Below are 13,173 nucleotides of genomic sequence, written 5' to 3'. Positions count from 1 at the left end.
GTCCATCTGTAGGTCTAAAACTGCAACATGTAACTAAAAATGATTCAAACCTTTTGATGTTTATCATAGTCTTTTTCTCAATTTCCAGGAAGGAAAAGCTCATATAATAAAGAAACATGTATCTGAAGTTTCACAATTCTTTCAATTTCATGTCCACTTCTTCTATTAAATTATTTTAAATACTTTTTGTAATATATTCAATCTTATTTTATAAACACTGTTTTTGTTGCCTACCTAGCCCTTTAGTTTCATTTTTATGCAATATCTAGATAATATTCAGCAAATCTTAACAATGATTAACTCTGAGTGGTAGGATTTTGGGTAATTAATGGCTTTATTTGAACCTCTCTTTGTACAAATGAAAATGTTCACAATGTGCCTTCCTCATTTTTAGAAAAAAATAAAGCCATTATTCCCCTCCCAGAGCTCGAAATAGTTCCTTAAAAAGTTTCTCTTGAAAATGTTAATACATTTTGAAAAAGAATTTTATTTTTCAATGGAGTGATTGATTACCTACATTTGGGATATTATCTGCATAATAAGAGTTTGGTTTCACTAAGGGGGAAAAAAAATCCCCATCTTCCCAGCTAAGGCAGTTTTCCCATTGGATCCCATAAGAATCTTCAGAGCCAGGCAGTTTGCAAATGTTAATACTTACATTGTAATATTTGTGCAATATTTTAATAATAATGGGTCTAAAAATGCTGATTTTGATAAAAGGTGATATTAGTCTGCCTTTATGTGTATGTGTAAAATGTCTTTCCCAAATACTATTCCCAAAGGCATGCATTTTTTTTTCATTTACTGTAGCTAAAACAGATTATTTCCTCTGTGTGTTCTGGAATGCTTAGCTCTTTAACATTTCAGACTAGCTCCTTTCAAATAGATTATCCTGAAGTGTTTCCATGAGCACTGTAGACCAGCATAAAAGTTTCAAAATATTTTGTAAAAAAATGATTGCCTTTAGGTTATGCTCTCCGGAAACTGTTTCATCTTTCATCAATAACTTACATTCTGGCAATCTGTAACTACAAAATGCTGCCCCGCAGAGTAAAATGGGAGGTGACCTTTAGTCCCAGGCACACATGTATCAATCCACCATATACGACTAAGCATCGTATCAGGTGAATTTGTTCAGTACAGTGAGGTCTGGGGAGAAAAAATGATCTTTAGAGAACAAACAGAATCCTGTGAATGCATGGTTCTTACCAAATTTTGTTCCACTAGTATAACATCATTTGGATTTGGGTAGTATAGTAGAAGTGTTAAAAGTATAGGCTTCACGATCAGAATGTACTGTGTTCAGAACCCAGTTACATCCTGGGGCAAACTGCTGCCCCTCTCATTCTTAAATCCCTTAGTTACCTCCTTTATAACATGAGAGTAACAAAAAAAGTCTCACGGAGGCTTAATTAAAGCAAGTATGTAACAAGAGCTTAGGATAGCAACTGGCACATAGCTAATATTTACAGAGAATTTAGAATGATGAATTGATGATGGTGGTGATGACAGTGACAACCATGGTATAAATTGGTCAAGATCACAGCCTTCCTGCTAAATTTTGCTGTATTTGTAAAGATTAGAATGTCTGTGAAAATATCTCAGATGAGGTAGATGAGAGTTCATTTTCTCTGACTAAGCGTTAGTAAGATAGGCAGTGAGTGCTGAGATGGGAGGAGTTATGGATTTGAAGCCAAGACAATCACCTTTTACTACACAATTTGCTACCAAAAAGCCTTGGGCAAGTCAGTTAACTTCAGAGCCTCATCATGTTCAAGAGTAAACTGAAAAGCTCAAATGAGAAGACATGTGCAAAATGAAGACTTGTAAATGTGAAGGGGTTATTAAGCCCATAGAATCACCATTACATAGATAATTTAAACCTTTAGAAAAATCATTGAGGAAAAAGCCATCAACCTCAGAGGCAGAAGGTGGAGCAGTGGGAAGTGAGGGTCTTTGGAGACAGTGCAGGCTTGCAGCCAGCCTCTGGCATTACTATCTGCGTGCCCTTACCAAAGCCTCAGGCATCCCTTCCAAATGAGGACAATAATAAAACTTACACCGCACAGGTTTTGTGGGGACTAAATGCAGTAATTCAAACAAACCACTCTGTAAAAGAGTCCTGTAAATAGTAGGATGGTACTGATCTGTAAGATTATTATCTATACAGGTGTTTTATTAGGTTGTCATTTAATTCTCATTTTGTTTTCACTGAGTAGAATGTGCTTTGATTATTAACCAATACTTGGTGGTAGTATAACTTTTTAAAATTGGAAGCAGAATTGGTGTGATTTGGTATATATAAGGAGGACTTTAGCCTCCCTTTCTTTAAACATTCTTTTCTGTAGCTGAAATTATATATGTTGATAAGGTTCCTCTTGCATGTGCACTACAGTGTTTATAGAACACTATAATTAGTTTCAGTGGAGTCTTCATGAAATATTCAATCTGCTGCAATTTCTCCATGTAGTATTTAATAATACGAAGAAAACCGAAAGCTCGCTTACTTCCTTTCCAAGTAAAACTTGTCCCTCCTAATCCTTCTGGAGGACATCATCAACAATGCCGCACTGACTTTTTTCCACTGCATTCACAGCTGCTTCTAGATCACATGCTTTTTTTTTTTTTTTTTTTTTTTGGTATCCTGGACCTCTGCTGGTCTATGGGTTTGGCTCACTAAGAATTATTACACACCAGGCCGGGCATGGTGACTCAAGCCTGTAATCCCAACACTTTGGGAGGCTGAGGCAGGAGGATTGCCTGAGGCCAGGAGTTTGATACCAGCCTGGGCAACATAGCGAGACAACGTCTCTACAAAATAATAATAATATTCCAGTGACTTCAACTGTGGTTGCATATTAAACTTACCTAAGGAGCTTTTTAAAAAATACGGATACTCAGCTCAATTGAATCAGAATCGCAAGGGGTGGGGCCCAGGCATCCTTTGTGGTTTTTAAAGCTTCCCAGGTGATTCTAACAGGCAGACAGGGTTAAGAACAACTGTTTTTGATAATAAGGGAACTAAAGGGAAGAGGATACACTAAAAATGCTACACAACAACAACAACACCACCACCACCTCAATGTAGATTCTGTTAAGGTTAAAAGTTCTCACAGTGAGGAGAAAAAAAAGGAATAATTCACTCCTTACAATTTCTCTTTTGTGCTCATAAGTCCTCCCATCCAGTTACTTATTAGTCAATTTTCAAGATAATGGATTTGTTCCATCTGACAAAAGGAAATCAGTGGTACTGAAGACTACCACAGGTCGTTGAGTATAACAGATTCTCAATGATCTTCAATTAATCTTCACAAGTAGCCCTATCTCAGAAATGAAAAATTATTTCGTCTTCAATGGCGAAACGATGATATTTTGTGTTAATTTTAATGATAAAAGTCCATGTGATTTTTTAAACCTCGGAGACATAAACTGAGGCAACCAAGTCAAAAAGCATAAGATTGTGATGAAATAGATTAAGATATTTAATTCAGAAGATTTTGTGAATATCTTATACAAATAGAACAGAAAACCTGCTGTCTTTGAATATCTACTTTTGTTAAAAATACTAGAAACTCATAATCTTAGTCTAAAAACCAGTGTTTATGTCCAACTACATTTGATATTACATCAAGCTATAATTGTTTGTCAGGTGTGTATATCAAATAAACTGGATGGGTCTAAACACAGAACAAGAATAAAATGTTACAAAATATTTTCACAGCTGCCTTCTATATTGAACATATGCTCTTCCATGTAATTGTCATCATTCTTCAAAACATTGAGCCTCAACTGCCATATATTTCTTATTTACTGGCTTTTAAATTTATCAGCTCCATCGATTTACTTTTGACAACTGTATTTCCAGCACTCATATAATTTGAAGTAGACGATTGGATTTTATGTCATTGCCACCCAATCCAACAAACAAGAGGGAAGGTAAGTAGGCTTTTAATTCTGAGATTTATGTTTACTTTTTCTTAAAATATATACCGAAGCAAAACCCCACAGAGGCATTAAAGAGGAAAGGACGCCCTATCCTTCCTGTGATATAAAATTACAAGGGGAAGATGCCAGGTTTTTACAGAATCAGCTGCTGCTCCAGAGTATTCTTGGTCTCCTGAGGGATGCTGCAAAACCCTGCAGGTTAAATTAAACGCGCCTTCTTCAGAACCATCTTTGTTAAATATGAAAAGACACACTACCTCCGACAAACACCCAAGTTCCTACACACAATTCATTCTTGCAAATTATCTTTCTCCTCATACTCTGTAACTGAGCAAGGTGAATTTTAATGTAACAAAGGAGAGATGGATGTGTGAAGTGTGAGGCTGAATAAAAATGGCTGAAAAGCAATCCAAACGAGGCTGGAGGGTAGCCACACCCAGTGCTAATATGGACTATTCCAAAATAAATCTGTTATATCAAGGGCCACGGCACTGTTTCGTTCTTTCCCTCCATTTATTTCACAGATACCTATTATTAATAAATAGTAGTCACAGGTTACTCCAATGACAGAAAAAAAACCCCAAATATTTCAAAGTGAACCATCCTAATATGTGGCTACGCCATCATATTTTCAGGATTTCGAGAGCTAGTCTGCATCTCTACTCTCCTTTGTGTGATCACAAATAATAACCCTGAAATGGGTGTGTCCCTCTTAAAAGGATGCACTCCAGCCCTCTCAGTTAATGGTTCTGCCAGGAGATTTCAACCTTAGGGCAGAAATAAATTCACTGGGATGCATGAAACAATAAGAAAGCACTTTAACTCCGGCGATGAGGAAACATTAAACAAGTACTGAATGATCCACAGATCCCAAAAGAACTCCCAGAGGAGGCGACTGATGCATTATTTAAAATACCAGCATTACAATAAGAAAACAAAGGGGTGGGGGTGGGGTTAAAGAAAAAAGAAAAGAAAAAAACAACAAGCACCATCCATTTTGATTCTTGAAATAACAGGTTTACTATCCCCCAACAGAAAGCTCCGGGGTATAAAGCATGCACCGGTCCCACAGGTGAAATGATGCACAATGGATGAGTCCGGGTCCCGGGTTTCCCGTGCGCCTCAGGCATGCACTACTGAAATAAAGAGAATACCCTGACTTTTCCAGTTGCTCCACACACAGTCCATCTTGGTGGAATCGGCAGTGGCCTGCATCGTGCGGGCTTTGGGGGCTCGCCGTGTCTCTCCTTGCGGGCGCCGAGTGTGCACTCACTGGTGCCCGACTGCTGCGGCTGGGCTCGTCGTGGCCGCGCGGATGCGGAGAGATTGAGGCTGCACCAGGAGGCGCGCGGCGAGGGGCGGGAGCGTCGCTGCCGCCGCAGTCTGCGCGGCCGGCAGCGAATCAGCGCTGCGCGGCTCCGGAGCCGCCTGCGCGCATGGGGATGCGGGCGCCACTCGACGCGACAGCGTTGGCTGGGCTGCCCAAGGGTGCTACCCTGGAGACGGGTAAAGCGGTTCTGGCCGGGAAAGCGCTGACGCGGACAGGGGGTGGGAGGTTTGGGAGGAGGGGAAAAAAGGCTGAGGGTGGGGGTGAGAGGAGGGGTACTTGGGCTGTTCCCGGGAGTTCTTGACTCCCAGAATATGCGAGGTGCATATTCTAGAAATTTCTGAGAAACCCAAGAAACCTGCTGGACAAGACCAAGTCAACGGCATCATAAATGTCAGGCTTGCAGCATAATGTTCCCCAATTGTCGCCACCGTTTACCTTTCACTTCTCCCTTACCTAACTCTTAAAAATCTGGACTCAATGAATTTTAATTGCCTAGAATCTTACGAAGAATTGCCAGATTCTCTCCTTCTTTTGGAATACTCCACAGATATCCAAAACCTTTGTTGGCAAGAAACAATCATTGGAGGGAAATCCTACTGCTCTGTCCCAGAGGGCTTGTGTATTTCTTGGGTTACCCCTCTCTGTTTGTGGGTTGAGGGAATCCATGTCAGAATGCGGTGCCTGTAGACCCCAGACCAAAGCCCTTGGACTCTGGGACGTGGAGTCATTGGTTAATGCAGTGACAATCCAAGGGTATCAGTTGTGGGGATGTTCAGACAGAACTCAAGGAAGCAAAGGGCATTGTCTCAACAGTGTCATCTTTAGGATTGACCACTGGGGGGCAATGGAGGTGGGTGATGTGTATTTGGGAGATAAGGCTTTGGTTTCCAAGCCCAGGTAGTCAAGGATGTCAGGAGTCCCCAGTTAAAATGCAAATGTCTAAGGAAGGAACAGAACAATGGGTGGTGACCTACTTTTTAAATCTTACCATAAACTACTTTATCGGCACATTCATCAAGACCCTGAGAGAATGGATGGGATAAATGTATTTTGATGAAGAAAAGATAGAAATAGGACAGAGAAAGGACTGGAATGTGGGCATTGTCTGGAAAAGAAGGTAGTGTTGGAAGAGGTGCCTAGAGGAGGCAAGACACTGCATGAGGACAGAGGATGCCTTGGAAATCACGGGAGCATACAGAAGGAAGAGTTCCGAGGGAGCAGGAACAAACTTTCCACTTCATCTTGTTGTGGCACGGCCTTATCCATTACAGGGTCTTTTTCCTAGAGAAGTGGAGCCTTCCCGATACCTCTACAGTTCCCAGAGGTGTTCTTTCCCAGATCAAAATCTACATTTGCATACCCCACACCAGCAAGGGCCTAAGGACAGTAATCTCAAGGTTATGCTTGTAGACATGATTTATCATCTTTCATTTTAATGAAGCATATACACTTTAAAATACGATCTTTGGGATCGTGTGCATTCTTTTCAGGATACAAGCTTGTGGAGAAACCGAATGAAGCTTAACGGGTGTCAGAGCTCCCACAGGGTTGATGGGAAGGAACAACAATGACCACATTATTACAAAGCACTTTTCACAATGACCTACTCTAAGGATATTTTCGTGATTTTTTTTTTTCTATTTATATTCCCTACCTTTCCTCCCTCCTCCCAATTGTTTTCATTGCCACGTCATTTTTGGGAATTCTGTCAAATACTGAAAAGACTGGTATATATGATGACAGCCTGATCAGCACCGAATTCTCACTGCATGATATGGGGACAGGACTAAGAAGAAAGGAGAGGGTAGGGTAGGGGTTGCCTGGTGAGCTCTTGCTGCCCTGGCTGCTTTTCAGTTGGAGGGAGATCTTTAGAGCTGTGGCCACTAGGAGGCACTGCCAGTCCAATGATAGCCCCAGTTATCCGCCCTAAGTCCAGAAGGTGCCAGCAGGTACCTTTAGTGACGAGTATTGTGTCCACTACATTACGGGAAACAGTGTGTACTGCCAATCTGACAGTCTGTATAGTGTGTATGGCGAATACACAATGTTCCCAATAAGGAACAGGGAGAAGCAAACTCTCTTTAAAGTGGAGGATACATTAGGTCAGACTTCCTGGGCCAGGCATTTTACATTGACCATAAAGTTGACCTTGGGGCCAGGCGCAGTGGTTCACTCCTGTGATCCTAGCATTTTGGGAGGCCGAGGTGAGTGGATTGCTTGAGCCCAGGAGCTCAAGACCAGCCCGGACAACATGGTGAAACCCCATCTCTAAAAAAAAAAAAAAAAAAAAAATTATCCAGGCATGGTGGCATGCACCTGTAATCATAGCTACTCGGGAGGCTGAAGTGGGAGGATCACCTGAACCCAGGGAGGTCGAGGCTACAGTGAGTTGTGATCGCACCACTGCACTCCAGCCTGGGTGACACAGTGAGACCCTGTCCTTGGAATGTCAGTTTAGCTGAAAGACCACATTATTTTCATTTACGCTAAGTGTGGAGAGAGATGTTGGATGGCACACAAAAAACCCACTCTAACAGTTTGATAGTTGAAGGTTGAGGAAGTAAGATGGCTATTTCACAGACAGATTCACAGTAGTGAAGTAAGAATTGGCAGGCTTTAGGTTAATGTGTAAGTGGTAAGAGAAACATAAATGAACTTATTCATGGAAAACTAGGAATCACCTGTATTGTAAAAGTTAGCTACATGGCCTTCAGCAAGTCATTTGTCATCTCTGGACCTCTCAAAATTACAACACAAATAACTGGAAGCTTTAGGTGTTTGTCATTATGAAATAATAAGAATTTATTTCCCATAATCATTGTAAGTGGGTGCTTTCTTTGCACAACTGTTCACACAGTATTAATTGAAAGCTCTTGCCAAGATCAAAATGATAAAATGGGTAGAAAAGATATGTAAATTTTCCTTAAGTGGTGAAAGAAAACAGAAAGCAAAATAAAGCTTGCTAAAAGCAGGCAGGAACTGCCACTATCTTTAAACCAGTAGAGAACAGACGGGCTTTATCTGCAGCCAGCTTAGAACTTGGTTAAGGTGCTTGCCAGGAGAGGAAGTGATTTCTTTATTTTTCAGGATGAAATCATGCATTAGGCAGTCTGTTCTCAGGAAAAGCAAAATAGTCAAGTTTTGTAATCTTATCCCAGGTCAAGATGAACATTGAAGGCTAGCATTCCCAGAGGGGTTTTACTGTGTCTGTCTCCTCTGGCACTAGAATTTTACTGATGGGAAAGAGTGGCATCTGCATTGATACATTTATTCAACAAATATTTATTGAGTACCTGCTGTGTACTGGACACTGTTCTAGGCATAAAGCAAAGTTCCTACTTTATATGCTGGTGTGTATGTGTGGGCAAATAATAACCAAAAAGGTAAATATGTAATATTCATTTATGGACAAGTATATGGGAAAAATAAAGCACATAAAAGAGGACAGAGTGGAGGTGAGGTGGAAATTTGCTATTTTGTAAGGAGGGTCAGCAAAGGCCTGGAGCAGACACCTAAAGGAGCAGGAGATGCCATTAAGATATATGGGAGAAGAACATTCACAGATGCACTGCGTTTTCATGACAGAATGTAATAACTGGTAAACTATATAAGCATCTTCATTTTTTCTTGTGCTGAGAAATATAGCAATTGGAATAAAAGGCACAGAACCAAAAATATACTTCATTATGATCAAAGAACACTGAGAACTCTATGCCATATGGAATAAGGAAATTTTAAAAGGCAACCAGTTTGGTACATAACCCGCTGTAGCAGAATAATGCATGAATATGGAGATTCAAACAATAGATTAGCACATATTATTTGCCAGGTGCTTCTTCATGTGGTATATATTTAGTTGTTACAAGATCCCTATGAGTTAGTGTTTACCCTCGTTTCGTGATTCATTTATTCATTTGATCTACAAATATTTACAGAGCCCATACTAAGGACCTGTCTCCATAAATACAAAGGGAGCTGCCCACTGGGAACTTGAGTCTAGAGGGGGAAAATTTTACACATAAATAGATAAATGCAATCAACTAACAGACCTATGAGCAGGAAAGAGTGGGTACACAAAACAGAGAGTGGCTAGGGAGAAGAACAGGTTTCAGGAAAGGCTTTAGAGGGCAGGTAAAGTTGAAAGCTGAGTTATGAACAAGAAATAGCATCATCAGTTTGAGTCATGGGGATTTCCTGTCAGACAGAAATGGAATTAATGGGAAACTTAATTACAGAAATGTGCAGGGTCCAGATCATGCCAGGCCTGAGTAGTAATACTGGCAGTAAATGAGGGAGACACTGAAGGGTTTTGAGAAGTGGAATAACATGGGAACTTGAATAATTTATCCAAATTTGCAGTTTTCCAGAATTGATAAGTTCTAGGGTTATGACAGTCAGTCAGCCCTTAGCAAGACAAATAATAAATCAATACCCTAACCCACATTATAGTGAACATGTAAGGCATCAAAGACAAGGAGAAAATCTTAAAAGCAAGCATAAATCAAAGGCAGATTACCTCAGAGAAACTGTTAGACCAACAGCAGTCTTTAATAGAACCAGAATATAATAGTTTGAGAAAATAACATCTTCAAAGTAGCAAAGGAATGTAATCATCATCTTGAATTCTATACCCAGCAAGACTAACAGACCTTTTCATATATGTAATCAATGAGAGAATTTACTAATTGCAGACTCTGAAGAAAAATCTACCAAAGGTGACACTTTAGGAAGAAGAAAATTGAACCTTAGAAATGAGTTGCATGAAAAAAATGCTGGACATAAAAATTGTTAATGGCTAGCTTGAGGATTTATAAAAGAAAGGTAAAACTAAAACAGGAGACAAAAACAGAACATAAGGTGGAAAAGAGTGGGAAGAGTAAAAGCATTCTACAGTCCTTTCATTGTTTAGGAGGAAAATAGAAATACCAACTGTAGACTTTGGCAACTTAAATTTGTGTATTAAGTATTTGTCACCTGAAAAGAAAATAATTAGAACATATAACTTCTAAATAAATAAATTGCATAAACTAGAAAATTAACAAATTCAATCAAACAATAGAAATTAGGAAAGGGGAAAATAAGAAGAAAATACAAAGAACTGGTAAATGGAAAGCACAAAATGAAGTGTCATAAGTCCTCACTTAACATCGTTGATAGGTTCTTGGAAACTGCAACTTTAAGGAAAAAGACATATAACAGAACGATTTTTTTTCTCACCAGTGTTAACAGTGAACCTACCTTGCATGAAATGACATTATTGAAGAACCTGCTATACATCTTTTCACTTCAAGTTATAGTTTCCAAGAACCTATGACATTGAGGACTTATATTATTGGAAATACATCTAAATATATCTAACTTCTACCAGCTGGAAAGATGGAAACTGTCAGATTGGATGAAAAAAATCTAGCCATAGGATGCCTACAAAAGAAAATCTGAGTACATAGTTGAAATAGGAAAGTTTAAAGTGGAAATGAAAAATGCTATACCAGGTGATGTGGTTTGGATATTTTTCCCCTCCAAATCTCGTGTTAAAATGTGATTCCCAAAGTTGGAAGTGGGGCCTAGTGGGAGGTGATTGGATCATGGAGGTGGATCCCTCATGAATGGTTTAGCACCATCCCCTTGGTGATAAGTGAGTTTTCACTCAGTTCATATGAGGTGCAGTTGTTTAAAAGTCTGGGACCACCCCTCTTGCCCTCTGCTCCCTTGCTCCACTCTTGCCATGTGATGTGCCTGCTCCCACTTCACCTTCTGCCATGATCGTAAGCTTCCTGAGGCCCTCACCAGACACTGGGCAGATATTGGTGCCATACTTGTACAGCCTGCAGATCCATGAGCCAATGAAACCTTTTTTCTTTATAAATTACCCAGTCTCAGGTATTTCTTTTTAGTAACAAAAGAACAGCCTAACACACTAGGTTAATACAGTATTATATAGTGACCTTGCTAAATTTACTTATTAACTCTGTTTGAAGGTTCTTTAAAAATTTCTATGCACATACGGGCATACCTTAGAGATACTGTGGGTTCTGTTTGAGACCACTACAATGAAGTGAATATTGCAGTAAAGTGAGTCACATGATTTTGGGGGTTTCCAAGTGCACATAAAGGTTATGTTTACACTATACTGTAGTCTATTAATTGTGCAATAGCATTATGATTACAAAAAATTCACATGCCTTGATTTAAAAATATTTTATTGATAAAACTGCTAATAATCTTCTGAGCCTTCAGTAATCCATAATAATCTTTTTGCTAGTGGAGGGTCTTGCCTCGATGTTGGTGGCTGCTGACCAGGGTCATGGCTATTGAAGGTTGGAGTGGTTTTAGCAATTTTTGAAAGTAAGACAGCAGTGAAGTTTGCCACATTGATTGACTCTTCCTTTCATTAAAGATTTTTCTGCAGCACACAATGTTGTTTGAGAGCACTTTACCCACAGTAAAAGTTATTTTAAAATTGGAGTCAATCCTCTCAAACTCTGCCACTGCTCTCTCAACTAAGTTTGTAGTATTCTAAATCTTTTGTTGTCATTTCAACAGTGTTCACAGCATCTTCACCTGGAGTAAATTCCATCTCAAGAAACCACTTTCTTTGGTCACCCATAAGAAGCAACTCCTCATCCATTCAAGTTTGATCCTGATATTGCACCAATTCAGTCATATCTTTGGGCTCTACTTCTAATTCTGGTTCTTTTGTTATTTTCACATCTGCAGTTACTTCCTCCACTGAAGTCTTGGACCTCTCAAAGTCATCCATAAAGATTGCAATCAACATTTTCTAAACACTTGTTATGGAGGATGACCTCCTCCCATGAATCACGAATGTTCTTAATGACATTTAGAATGGTGAATCCTTTCCAGAGCATTTAATATGGCAGCTATAGACTTACAAAATGTTTTGTTTTGTTTTGTTTTGTTTTTCCCGAGATGGAGTTTCACTCTTGTCACCTAGGCTGGAGTGCAGTAGCGCGATCTCAGCTCACTGCAACCTCCGCCTCCTGGGTTCAAGTGATTCTTCTGCCTCAGCCTCCCAAGTAGCTGGGACTACAAGCACCTGCCACTATGCCCGGCTAATTTTGGTATTTTTAGTAGAGACAGAGTTTCACCATGTTGGCCAGGCTGGCCTCAAACTCCTGACTTCAGGTGATCCACCCCCTTCAGCTTCCCAAAATGCTGGGATTACAGGCCTTAGCTACTGTGCCCAGCCACAAAATGTATTTTTAAATATGACTTGAAGGTCAAAATTACTGTGTGATCCATGGGCTGCAGAATGGATGTTGTGTTAGCAGGCAAGAAAACATTTATTTCCTTGCACATTTCTATTAAAGCTCTTAGGGGACCAGGTTCATGGTCAATGAGCAGTCATATTTTGAAAGGAATATATATATTTTTTTCCTGAATAGTAGTTCTCAACAGTTAGCTTAAAATATTCAGTAAACTATGCTGTAAGCAGATGTTCTGTTATCCAGGCTTTGTTGTTAAATTTATTGAGCATAGGCAGAGTAGATTTTGCATAATTCTTAAGGGCCCTAGGATGTTCTGAATAGTAAATTAGCATTGTCTTCAACTTAAAGTCACCAGCTGCAGTGTAGTCCACCTTCATCAATGATCTTTGGAATAACTTGCTGCAGCTTCTCCATTAGCACTTGCTGCTTCACCTGGCATTTTTTTATGTCATGGAGAGGGCTTCTTTCCTTAACTGTCATGTACCAACCTCTGCTGCTTCCAACTTTACTCCTGCAGCTTCCTCACCTCTCTCAGCCTTCGTAAAATTAAAGAGTGAGGGCCTTGGTCTGGATTAGGCTTTGGCTTAACGGAACGTTAGGGTGGGTTTGGTTTTCTAACCAGACCACTGAAACTTTCTCCATATCAGCAATGAGGCTATTTTGCTTTCT

The 13,173-nt window shown here is 39.8% G+C and overlaps 1 protein-coding gene across 2 annotated transcripts in view; it reads right to left on the bottom strand.

Moving 5' to 3' along the window:
• Positions 1–13,173, bottom strand: part of LOC105473641 (reticulon 1) — a 288,470-nt gene that overhangs the window by 29,500 nt on the left and 245,797 nt on the right. The window contains exon 1 of one of the 2 annotated variants that reach the window (XM_011727521.2): positions 5,100–5,299. The exons of the other annotated variant lie outside the window; for it this stretch is intronic. Within the exon in view, the coding sequence (XP_011725823.1) occupies positions 5,100–5,160 (61 nt within the window). The 5' untranslated portion in view covers positions 5,161–5,299. Of the gene's footprint in view, positions 1–5,099; positions 5,300–13,173 lie in introns of those variants that run through there. 2 annotated transcript variants of the gene reach the window in all.

This window comes from Macaca nemestrina, chromosome 7 (genome assembly GCF_043159975.1).
Source record: "Macaca nemestrina isolate mMacNem1 chromosome 7, mMacNem.hap1, whole genome shotgun sequence".
NCBI lineage: Eukaryota > Metazoa > Chordata > Mammalia > Primates > Cercopithecidae > Macaca > Macaca nemestrina.
The sequence above is the reverse complement of the archived record's forward strand: the minus strand, read 5'-3'. Positions and strand labels throughout refer to the sequence as shown.